Genomic DNA, 12,318 nt, shown 5'->3' on the forward strand with positions numbered 1-12,318 from the left:
GTGTGGTATTCTGTGAGTAATTTTGTTGTGTGGTTGTGTATATGCTCTATATCGTTTATGCAGTACTGTGTGTGTGTATCGCATCGTCTATGTATTGTGTAGTGTGGTGTTGTTGTGTGTTTGTGTGTGTTGTGTGTTGTGGGTGTTTTGGTGTGTGGTGTGGTGGTTTGTTTTGTGTTTGTGTGTTGGTGTTGTTTGTTGCCGAATAGTTATATTCCATCCTGTCTACAGTCTGTGTTCATTATGTGTATTTTACTTTTACTCACCAGAAGCGGCAGTATTTTCCCTGCGACTCTACTTCCGGGGCGCAGAAAATACATTGCTGAAGCCACTAAAGCCGCTGGTTAGCGATGTTATGCGGCACATTTGTTATTTCAAATTATTTTATGAAGGTAAGTGTGCTCACCAAATGGATTACCTACTCAAAGTGTTGACGCCTTACTGTAGTAAATTACCCGGTTAACTAGTTAAACTGACCCACTGTTTTGGGGCTCGGTAGCGTTAGCTAGCCCCATTAACGACCTCAGCAGTGTATTACATTAAAGTGCATCTTTAAGTGAATAATGGTGTCACGTAGTTGGCAGAAAGCAATGTTTGGTTATCCTGTCTCTTTGGAGTCATACAGCTCTTCGTAGCGGCAAAACTACATTGAGACATACATTTTTTCTCTATTTAAAGCAATAGTAATAGTAATAGTAATACTTATTGTGGTAAATTGCTGTCGTTTGCTGCTGATGTCTTTAACATCACCGTAAGAGATATGCAGTCATGCTATCAACAGTGTCGTAATATGGTATTTCTGTGGTATAGTAATGTGAATATAAGTTAGTAACATTATCCGACTGAAACGACTGTTTTCAGTATCTATCAGTTTGCTTTTTATTTTCTCGATTAAGCGTTTGCTCTATAAAATGTTAGAAAATATTCAAAATTCCCATTACAACTCTAAAGCCAAAATGTCTTATTTTGTCCAACTATCTGTCCCCAAATATATAAAGTCAATGCCCCAAACATATTCAGTCTACAAAGCTGTGGACAACAGTGGCAAATCAAAGCATTGGAGCAGCTGGAATTGGGGAATATTTGCCTTTTTACTTTTCTTCTACTATCAGTATAGTTGATAGTTGAATTTTCTGTTGATCGACTAGGATTATAAGGACCTAGGACACAGAGCTGAAACTGTTAGTTAATGTTAGTTGAAAGAAAATGAATCAGCATCTACCTTATATGATAATAGATTCATAGAGTCTTTTATATTAAATAGTTTCTGGTTTCTCAGTTGTGAGGATCTGTTGTTGTTGGTCACATGTTTAAAAAGGGAAATTGTGATGGGAATTTTTTACATTTAGCTTTCATTTTACAGATTGAACGATAAATCACCAGATTAAGCGACAGTGAAAATAATCGTTAGTTGCAGCTACACGAGGATGTCTGTAAGTTTGCTGGAAGGTATCATGACCACATTTCATCAGTTTCTGTCTTCTAACTTTATTTTCTTTTGTGGCCCCCAGCTGCTGCCTAAGCACATATCCACTGAGAAACATGACAGAGCCACGCAACCCAGGAATGTCCTCTGTCCCTCAAACAGCACCGGTGCACACGGACTCCTCCTCTGCGGCTGTAGAGATGGACCCAGTGGAGTACACCCTTAGGAAGCGCCTCCCCCGGAAACTCCCAAAGCGACGGAACGACGTCTACGTCAACATGAAGACCGATTTCCGGGCTCAGCTGGCTCGCTGTCAGAAGCTTCTGGAAGGTGGGGGTCACAGGGAGATCTGTGTCCACGGCCTGGGCCTGGCCATCAACAGGGCGATCAACATCGCCCTTCAGCTGCAGGCCAGCAGCCAGGGGGTGCTGCAGCTGGCAGCAAACACCTCCACGGTGGAGCTCGTGGACGATCTGGAGCCTGAAGATCCTGATGAAGCCGGGGAGCCCATGACGCGTACACGCAACAACTCGGCCATTCATATTAAGGTTTTCTACCCTGACCCTCAGTGACCTGAAAAGAGGTGTGTTGTGTAGAGGTTCTCAATTAGTCTTTAAGTTCTATTTGTTTCCTCATAAATGAGCATACAGATGTACAGACAGCTGGTGGGACTGCGTGTGGAGACATGATAACAGCACTAGAGGACTGCAAAATGGAGCAGACAACATACAGTCTGTTGGCTCTATGTTTATAAGTCAAAAATATTCCAATTGCCTCAGTTGACTAAACATATTATGGTCTTTTGTCATGTGTTTTGTCACTTGTGAATTGTTACCGTTGTTCCTTTTTTTTACTTTGCATGCCTTGAAGCAACAGTGGTGTCTGACAGGTGAAGCCTCAGTGTAATTTAATAGTTGTAGACATGGCTGTGCCAAATGTAAATGTACAAGTGTCTTTAATTTTAAGGCCTAAGAGGCTGTGCAAGTATTTACAGTGTCATGTCTGTTTTTGAAGATACAAATAATTATAAAAACTGAAGTATCCTAAGTTTCAATTTCAAGGTGTTGTTGTAGTAAATGTCCACTAGATGTCAGTAGTCTCTTTCAATTTGGTTTCAAATCCTTGAACTGCTGGTGGTGTTTATGTTCATAATGAATATGTAGGGGACAGTTTTCAGTAAAGACAATGAATTGGATTTCTTGACAAAAATAAAATTTTCTGGAATCTATTTATAACTGTGCATCAAGGGCAGGAGAATATGAATGAATGACACGCATTTAACTCTCACGTGACGCGAACAAGACACAGATAATGAATGAAATGGACAGACTTCCCCTTGTTGTGTTTCCATCTATCCTTTCTTTATCCAAGAATAATATTTTGTATTTAAATAGCAAATTATACAGTGATGGGACAAAACAACACAAAAAATAACAGGAAAGAAAACATGTACAAACATCCTTAACAACATCTTGTAGTTGGACAACAAGATTTAAAAACACGGGAAACAACAAGGAAGAACATTTAACTAATCTTAAATAGTTGAGCATCCATTTTATAGAAAGCCTCAAGTTCCCAGGAATAACTGATTGCCGGCCTGCTGTTTGATGACGAACAATAGAGGGAGGGAAGAGACAGCGTTAGCGTCAGATTCTGGAAAACTATTTGCAATTACAGGCTCACAGGATGTTAATTGTAAAAGCCACACAGCATTTTCCCAGACACTCTGGCTATCAGTGTGTAGAGAGTGGTTGAGTGTTGGTTAGGCAGCAACAAAAACACAGATAATGACAAAACAACTTCACAGTTCTCACGTAACCCTGCACCCTCCTCCTCACTGACCTTGCGCTCCCTCGTTCACTTTTAAGTCCTTCGTTGTGTTATTTGGAAAGAACGTGCAATGTGAAACTAACAGCTAGTGATCTGTATAAAAAGGAAGACAGCAGCGTGTCATTGCGAATGGTGTTAAACAGCTTTGCAAAACAGCGTTATGTGAGAACATGGCAAGGAGAGCCCAACTAAAATCTTATAGATCCGACACTAAAAAATACAAAGACTGGAGCTTTAAAGTAGAAAATCTGTATAAATAGTCATTACACAACTTTTAAAAATATATTAAAATATTCACTGAAAAACATCCAAGAGAGGAGACTAATGTTTCAGTGAGGCATAGTTGACAAATGTTAAGTCTTGTGGGGTGAGGCCTCATTCATTTTTTGCCTTTTTGCAGTGCTATTGGAAATGGATGCTCTGTCACAACCTCACAGTCCTCCAATTTCCAGGTGCAATCAATATTTTCTGGGTGTTTCACTCCACAATTCACTCTATAGAGGTGAGTGTAGGGGTCAAACTCACTGGAAACAGACACACATACACACTACATACAGATTTAAACTTAACTCGCACGCGCGCACAAAAGTACATCCACACACAAAGTGCAAGAGAGTGCCAGTAGAACAGCTATCTGAGCAGTGCTTCCCATAGGCCTCATTTTGGTCAGAGTGTGCTTCACCGTGTCCATGTTTCCCATCTACATTCCAAGGTGCAATCATCTCCTGTCCATCCAAAGCCTAGCTGGGACTGTCTTCTCCTTTCAGCTTCCTCCCCTCATGTGAGGATGGCTGCATCTTCCTCTCCTTCCACACCGCTTCCAGCAGCCAGCGTGCAGAGCAGCAGTGTCAAGTCCCTCCTCTTGCCTTCGGAAACACAAATTAGCTTCGCCTGGAGTATGGAGAACAGCTGATCAGCTGACATCTTGCTGACAAGCCTGCGCATCCAAAAGAAGGAGGCGCACTTTGCCTCGCAGGAAGTTGACGTAGACTTGAAGCAAATCCGTTGCAGAGGACACCCTCCATGTTCCCTCAAGCCCTGCTGCACTTGCTGGTGGGGTGTATTCCTAAAAGACAACACAAAGAAACATTCTTAATTTGGGAGATTCATCTTTTTTGTGTTTCATCCTCTTTTGACCAAATCACCAACATGCTTCAGTTATTTCATGGTGGTTTATGAAGTTAAAACTTTTTTTTTAATCCCTCAAAAGCTTGTAAAAGCCACCTAATTTAAGATGAGAGAGATGAACCACTTAGAGAGGTGGTTGACAATGCTTGCAAAAGACAAGCAATGAAGGAGCAGGGTGTGTGTTCCCTGGGGAACGTCTCTGGCTTATCTCAAGTGGGCTAGCCGGATTGAAAACTATAGATATTTAAACTAGATAATAAATGCAAAGAGTGCACATGATAAACTGTCATCTTTCAAAAGGATTTAAAAAGATTTCAACTATCTATCAAAGTGAATCACATTTCTTTGGGAATGTGCCAGTTCATTCACAGCGTTGTCTTTAAATTTGTACCTTTGAACCTGCTGTCACCCACCTGGATGTTGAGGCTACGGAGCACACCATTGATGCTGAGCAGGTTTCTGATTGAGTTGTCTATGTGGCTTTGCAGTGCTGTGTTGGTGACTGAGGTCCGTAGCAAGTTGAGGGCCTGTTGTAAGAGCCATAAACCAGACTGCACCTCCTGGGCTTGCTCCAGTGCCTTGCCGAAAAAATAAAGAAGGCAAGAGTTGAAGGGTGTCATTGTGGAAGCGATAAGGAGCAAAGGAAGCAGGTAATCAGCTCTCCCATTAGAAATGAACTATATTACACACTAAAAGGCAGTAAATTTCTATTAATTTGTATTCCATGTTATGGTTAATCCAAATCTGTTGCCAGCTGTTTTAACATTCAGCTGTTTTCAGTGGGTACTTACATTTTTCTTCTCCCAGACATCAAATTCAACTCTGGTTTGGGGAACAGTGACAGACTCTGACAGGCTGCATCCTTCTCTGCACGACTTCTAAGAAAACAGAGTAATGATGTTAGTGTTTAGGTTAGGGTAAACGTTGAGTATGGGTGATTCCAGGACCACAGTATCTCTGCAGCAAGCTTCGCCCGCTCTCAGATCTGAGTGCATGCATACATTTTCCTCTCACCATAGCGACTTCTGCGTCTTGTGCTTCCTTAATGAAATGATTCAGGACTCTCAGGTCACAGATTGGCCTCAGCGGGGATGGTAGGCCTGGCCGGGTCCACTCCAACACTATCAACAGCAAGGCAAGCAGTCCTGGAGTCACAGATACAAAAAGACAGTCACTCAAAGGCCGGCGAACGATGAAATGATGAAAAGTAGCAAGTAGCGGGTCAAGAGACAACATGTGGGACCCCTTTGCTTTTATATGAACTAACGTTTGTTTAAGTCATGACTTAGCAGAATGACACAATTTGCTTTCTGCGCCACGCCTCAAGGTTCTAGAGTGAGATTCTCAGTCATAATTTTAATGCTTGTCTCATCTGTCCATAGAATGCTACTTCAGCAACACTGTTTAGCAACTACGAGGGTTTTCTTCTTTCCTCCACACATACATGAACTCTTGTTCTTGTTTCTGATTGTGATTATATGTGCATGAGATGCCTACTGAGCTGTAGTTGTTAAGAGTTTATTGCTTCACTGACACTTAAACGACCCTCTGGCACTGAACTTTGCAGAACCACTCCTATAGAAAGTAGCAGTGCGTGGTTGTCTTCCTTTTTTCACTTGGCGCATGACTGTCAGTCTAGCTATAACAACGAAACTCAATTAGTCATATCAATACAGACGGTGGAGTTTAGTTTTTCTTAAAAGAAATATGTGATCCTTAAAAAAAATATGTGATCTCCCCTTAACAAATCTTTAAGAAAAACTAAACTCCACCAATTTAGGGAAACTCTGGATCAGATCAGATCGCATTTCAGCATCAGCCATTAACCAAAAAAACTGCTATGTATTTATTTACACAAGGTAAATGTTTGACTGGGAACAATACAAAGCAATCCACTTATCATTTGTTATCTTGATTCACATTTTAAATGTATGAAAACCTCAAGACCTTTGGAACAACTGTGTCTTTTGTAGCTTTCTACCCACCACCCTCATCTAGTGACGCTTACAGCATTATATGTGAAAATACATCTGGTGACCTTCAGGGGTATAATCATATCATTTATATTATTAAGAAGAAGAAGATATACTCTTAATTGATCCCTAGGGGGCAAATTGTTCTTTTCAGCTCTTTTTTTTGTAATACACCACACAGCCACAGGCTGAATGCACACCTCCATGGCACTTGTGGACATGCACCGAGGGGGAGATGGTGGAGTGATGGGGGGGCTTGCAAGCATTACCAGCGCCCCATGAGCAGGTTCTTGCGGGTTAGGTTGCCGTTGCTCAAGGGCAGACCTTGGCAGTGCACAAGGAGGTGAAACTGGTACCTCTCCAGCTATCAGTCCACACTCCATACCGGCGACCCTCCAGTTCCCAAGCCAAGTCCCTACACACTGAGCTACTGCCGCCCCAGATTAAACTAATTTGTCTGCAAATACTTAATTCCCATTGTGGTCCTATGACATCTTCAGATCAGACCTTATCCGACAACAAAGTATGTATGAGAATAAATAATAATGTTACAAACTATTGATATCACATTTTCTGTTCACTGAGGTCAGAAGTCTGTGTGAATTATATAATTCTAGCAACCTTTTGAGCTGTTAGGGACACTGTGTCTTGCATTTATAACCATTATCTGGATCAATTAGCTGCTCAAGGATCAGTCTTTCATCAACATTACAGTTAATGTGATTTAGGGCTGTATCATGTAAAATAAGCATGATTCAGCATGATTAAGCAGTATCTCATTCATTTAGTTTCATTCTTGCATGTGACCATGTGATATCCTGGATTCTGATGATCAAAAACCTGCAGATATCATGACAATGCAGAAATAACCATTTCCTTGTGTTAACCTGTTTTTAGAACAGGGTGGATCTATAATTGGGCCATTAGTCAGCCTTTTTTAGAAATCTAACCTTTTCTTAGTGACCATGAAAGAAACTTTAGACATCCATTGAAAGCACACTGTGAACTCTAAGGATAAACTTGGCAATGAGAGTGGTTCTAGTGTTGTGGGTCATGTGGGCATCCAGCCTCGTTCCTCTGTACCACATGCTGAATGCACTCTTTCACAGCAGCCTGGATGTGTGACGCAGACGTATGATAGAAAATACTGATGTTGATCCCAGGCACACAGGCCAGATACAGGCTAGATTAAATTCCCAGAATCGCAGAAAACTAGCAGAGAGTGAGCTGAACTACGTTAACTACATTAGTAGTGGGCGGTCAGTTTAATTATCAATCAACTTTACCTCTCTTTACCCTCTTTTCTGTGATGCCAACTTGGTGGAGGAGACTGTCAATGACACACAGGATCAGTCTATGTATATTTAACTGTACATCTGACTCATACCACCCACATGTTTCACAGAAACTTTATGTATTGTATTGGCAGGGGTAGTGCATGGACACTGTCCCACAGCTCAACAAACTACTCATTTTACCATATGCTTTAGGAACAGTATTTCTGCCTGCTTGTTCCCCTGAGCCAGCCACTTACAATCACTGCAGACTTGCAATCCAGTGAACATGAACACGAATGCACCACGACAAGCACATAAATGGTGTGACATTCACTGATACATATAGCTGTGCATTTTTAAACAGTCATTCATATGTTCATTTAAAATGATTTACTCATAATGAATACACAAGGTCAGTATAGCAGGAAATGAATGCTGAATGGGACAAACTATAAAGCATTTCACACAGGTCCTTCTACACTGTTGGCTGTTAAGTGGCTGCTCCACTTTATTTAGACACTGCTTAATTTAATAGTAGACTTTTGTAAATGTGTCCACTTTAAAGTAAATTACAACCTTTGAATCTTTTTGCATGTTCTTTTTCAGACCTCCTATGATACTTTAAGTTTATACAAGACCCGGAGGTCTTTCTACATTATCGCTCTAGAGCAGAACGAATGAATAAACTGTATAGTGTAAGTATACTTAACATATACCAATTCATATAGTATTTCAGATGCAAAGTGATGTCTGCACAGACAAACTAATGGGACTCCTTTACATTCACTCTGGCATTTGTCATTTACTAAAATGCGGCCACGTTGTTAAATAAGTATGTGTGTGACTCAGCTTGAGGATTATCTGTGACCCTTTCACCTCTGCCATTGCCTACGTGAGAATTCATCAATCTAAACTGTGTGTGCACACTCTCTCTCTACATTCTTACCACGGTGGTGGAATTTGCAGGACTGTGGCCAAACTAGAAGTTAAGAGCTTTGTCTGCCTGCTTTGACATCTACGGCCAAAACCATGTTGCTATTTTAAATCGGAAGCGGTGGTCCACAAGTGGCAGTGCTTTGGATAATGGCAAGCTTCACTCCAGGTATCTGACGGATGCTTTGGAAAGGCGGCCGCATGCTCACGTGAACTGATGCCTTTGACATGTGCTATTTTAACTAACCATGTCAAACAGGTGCACAGAGAGCGCTCGGCAATTGAAACTATGCAGTCGGAATGGTACTAATGTTTAAATGGCACAGAGGGCTGATAGGGACATACTATTCAGAGTACACCTCTGTATTGGGACGGTTGCTTTTGAATGCTTTCAACCTCCTCTCTATTTTGAAGGGGTCTTCCCCATGACAAAGTACAGAGTTGTAAATTAGCGGCTATCAGATGACACAGGCGTGACATCATTTCCTGTTTGGCTTTGCTGGAATCCCTTATAGCTGTCAGCCTTTGATAACCCTTTGCTCTTTTCCGCTGACATAAGTATGTGACGACTGTGCCGAAAACTGCAGATTCAGCTTTCGCATTCAGTACCCTTAACTTTCCAGTGTGCTGTGTCATGCTAGAGAAGAACTGACTGAAGGCATATTGTCCCTGAGAACAAGACAGAAAAACAGAGCATTTTATCTGCAGTGGCTTACAGGAACAGGAAATAACACATCTTTAGCACAAGTGGGAATCAAACCAGCAGCTCCAACACATTCAGTGCCTTGCTTAACTCAGGACTAACATGATGCCTTGTGTCAGCTTCAAAAAGAGACTGAACATGTCAGTTCCCCCATTATTAGGTGTTCAATGTTCATCACCTGACAGTAATTTGGCTTCATTTAGAGGGGATTTTTTTTTTGGATAGATTAAATGATTAATGGCTATTAAGAGGATTATAGTTTTACAGCATAGACTAATGTACATCAGACTTCTAGGAAGTGGCATTACACAATCTATTTCCAAGAACTGCAGTGAATAAATGTCCTAACACGTTGGTCTCAGAACATGAGAGTTGGAGTTTGGCACAACTTTTAGGAAAACAAGCATAAGAAACCCAGACCTCCAGATACAACTGAAATTACCTCAAGATTCAGAACTCAATACTCAACCTAATAGCTGCACGCTACATCCATATCATCAACATGATAAACGCGTTAACTGCTGAGCACATACAGGCTCCTGATGCAGCGCACAGGTACTGCACACAAAGGAACGTACCAAACGAGATCATAATACAAGCGAGCTTACCTCTACCCGTTTTCTGCAACATTCGCAAACAGGTGGCGCATCTTTTAAGAACATTGTGAAATAATTAAATATATGCACACGCTCCACGGCTCAAGTTAAAGGCACCAGTCAGATCCAGTAAGTCCAACATACAACCAAGTGCGCTGGTCCCAGCGCTAGTCCGATCGGCATGTAGGTCCGTGTCAAAAAAGATCTGTGCTGCTGGGGAGAGCGGTCACCTACCACACTTTGCATCACTGCTGTGCTTTGGCAAAACCTTTTATTTACCTCCCCTAAGGATATAGCGATAACGTGACGATAAGGACGAGGACGCGCCTTTTTACGCACCACGGTGAGCGATTAAACATCAACCCATGCATGCAGCCCCCCATGCGTAAAGCGTGAAAATAGACTAAGTGCTAAAGCCAGTGTACAGAGAAAAAAATCATGAAGGCATGTCCATAACTCACTGGGAAACTCCATAGCGGTATCCGCATAGCCCCTCACAGGGTCCTCGCGGTTTGGCCCATAGGTCCGTCTATTGCCCATTAATTGGAAACGAAGCTCTTTTGTGGATCTCCTGCACTTATCCGGTAGGTGTTTCTAAAAACTGATCCTGTTTGATTTTTTATTGATGACTTTGAAAATAAAGTTGCATTGTTTCTATGATGACAATCTAAACTACCTCCTCCCTTAAGGCAAAACAGTTTTCTTTCATTGTTATCCAAATAATAGGCTATCCCTGTTTATAAAACATTTGGCCTAAAAAGTAAATACTGTCTCAAAAAAGCCGTGCGGAGACTTCCCATCCATTGTTCGGATGGTTTTCAGAAACGTTCATTACAGTAGTATATTTTTAAAATAACTGATCGTGTAAATATTTATAATAAATGATCAAATGAGCAGTTCAGTCCCGGTTGTTGGATTGATTTATAGGACTATCCCTGACATCTATCATATGCCAGGACGCACTGGATGACCACAGTGGGGGAAAGATGAGACACAAAAATCAAGCTTGGACATAAATCGATGTTATTCTTGAACTTTCCAGCAATCAGAAAAAAAAATGACTTTTAGAATAAAACTGATCGCAGCACATCAGCTAGTGTACATGTTAATTGGAGCACTTTGCGCATCCTGTAACTTCTGACGCACATGTATTTAACACCCCAGCCCCCCTAACCCCCTTCCCACAGTGACACACATCCTCGAATGTTTACAGCTTGTGATCATCCCACACTTCCACCTAAATGTCTTTACCCAGGCGTTCACAAATGAGAGCCCATCAGTTGATGAGATAAAGGTAGCCTGTAAATTGCTGGAGAGCTTAGTATTTTTGTTCTTACTTTGTGTTCATTTTCTGGTGTTATCATTTGTGTTGTGAACTGTAAAAGACCAGCAGGTTAAACTTGAACTTTTATACAAGTTACATATAGTTAGAAATTGAAGGAAAAACCTAAATAAATGGTTGGAGAAACTAAATGATTGCTGATGCTTTTATGCACTAAATGATTTAATGAGCATTGAAATGATGCGATTCATATGCTATGGCTTTGGCAGTTGCTATGTTGCTATGCTCCATCATCATCATCATCATCATCACCATCTTCACCTTCATCTTCATCATGAAAACATCAAATAAGGGAATATCTATTGAAGAATGATGCTAATCCTGCCAGTGATGTTGAGATACTTGAAAAAAAGGAGTGAAAATAATGCAGATGAAGGCAAAGACTTCAACAAAGTACTTTTATCATGCTTGCCTCGAGGGCTTTAAGAGAGAGAGAAAGAACCCAGCTTTGTTAATTGAGTTATGACCACTCTGATAACTGTAACCAAATCTTTAGAATCCATTAAACAGAAGTGCAAAACAGAAAAGAAGACATGAGACAGCAGGAGTTAGACACGAGTTAGACTGATGCTGACCAAACAGAAAAGAAAGTAGGACAGATTAGTTCTGAAAATGATGATTAACTGCAAAGTCTGTGTTTTTAAAACAGATTTTCAGACAGATTTTTGCACTTTCCAAGTTCCACACGTCAGTGGGGTCAATATGGAGATGTGGTGAGCACCTTCCCCCCATGACCTCGTCAGGGACGTCGTGCTCGGCATACAGTACAGTATATTGGCAGAGGAACTGAATGATCACTCTGGCCAATGTTAATAAGTTAATCAAGCCCACATACTCTCACAATAACAATACAAATATTCCACAAGATAAAACTTTTCAACTGATGGCAGTGATTTGATGTGGAAGATATCAGTGCCTTTAGAAACAAATCAGGGGAACTGCAGTCTAGCCTAAAAGAAACTTTTAATTCTGAGATCACAAATGTTATAAACAATTAATTCAAACACTGTAAGTCCTGTAAATGTGAAATCCTACTACTGAAAATACATTTCATATGAACTTGATGTGACCCTGACCCAGGTTGCAATGGTTTATCTGTGCCATCATCAA

The 12,318-nt window shown here is 41.0% G+C and overlaps 2 protein-coding genes across 5 annotated transcripts; one reads left to right on the top strand and one right to left on the bottom strand.

The window, feature by feature from the left end:
- The first annotated feature begins 285 nt into the window (after window positions 1-285).
- pop7 (POP7 homolog, ribonuclease P/MRP subunit) lies at window positions 286-4,153 on the top strand. 3 transcript variants are annotated; one of them, XM_035675596.1, is made up of 3 exons: window positions 286-392; window positions 1,512-2,009; window positions 4,024-4,153. In XM_035675596.1, exon 2 carries the CDS (start codon window positions 1,543-1,545, stop codon window positions 1,996-1,998), a length of 456 nt encoding a protein of 151 aa, XP_035531489.1. In that variant the 5' UTR covers window positions 286-392; window positions 1,512-1,542; the 3' UTR covers window positions 1,999-2,009; window positions 4,024-4,153. The 3 variants fall into 3 exon arrangements, with proteins under 3 accessions (XP_035531489.1, XP_035531488.1, XP_035531487.1); XM_035675595.1 differs by having other exon boundaries at window positions 3,969-4,077; XM_035675594.1 differs by lacking the exon at window positions 4,024-4,153 and having other exon boundaries at window positions 1,512-2,654.
- Window positions 4,132-10,330, bottom strand: epoa (erythropoietin a). 2 transcript variants are annotated; one of them, XM_035675593.1, is made up of 5 exons: window positions 9,879-10,330; window positions 5,399-5,529; window positions 5,176-5,262; window positions 4,798-4,962; window positions 4,132-4,322 (listed from the first exon to the last, which is right to left on the bottom strand). In XM_035675593.1, exons 1-5 carry the CDS (start codon window positions 9,898-9,900, stop codon window positions 4,170-4,172), a joined length of 558 nt encoding a protein of 185 aa, XP_035531486.1. In that variant the 5' UTR covers window positions 9,901-10,330; the 3' UTR covers window positions 4,132-4,169. The 2 variants fall into 2 exon arrangements, with proteins under 2 accessions (XP_035531486.1, XP_035531484.1); XM_035675591.1 differs by lacking the exon at window positions 9,879-10,330 and having other exon boundaries at window positions 5,399-6,075.
- Between the last annotated feature and the right edge of the window lie 1,988 nt (window positions 10,331-12,318).

Source organism: Morone saxatilis, unplaced genomic scaffold, assembly GCF_004916995.1.
Source record: "Morone saxatilis isolate NCDOM2014 unplaced genomic scaffold, NCSU_SB_2.0 Contig4, whole genome shotgun sequence".
In the NCBI taxonomy this organism is placed as follows: Eukaryota; Metazoa; Chordata; class Actinopteri; family Moronidae; genus Morone; species Morone saxatilis.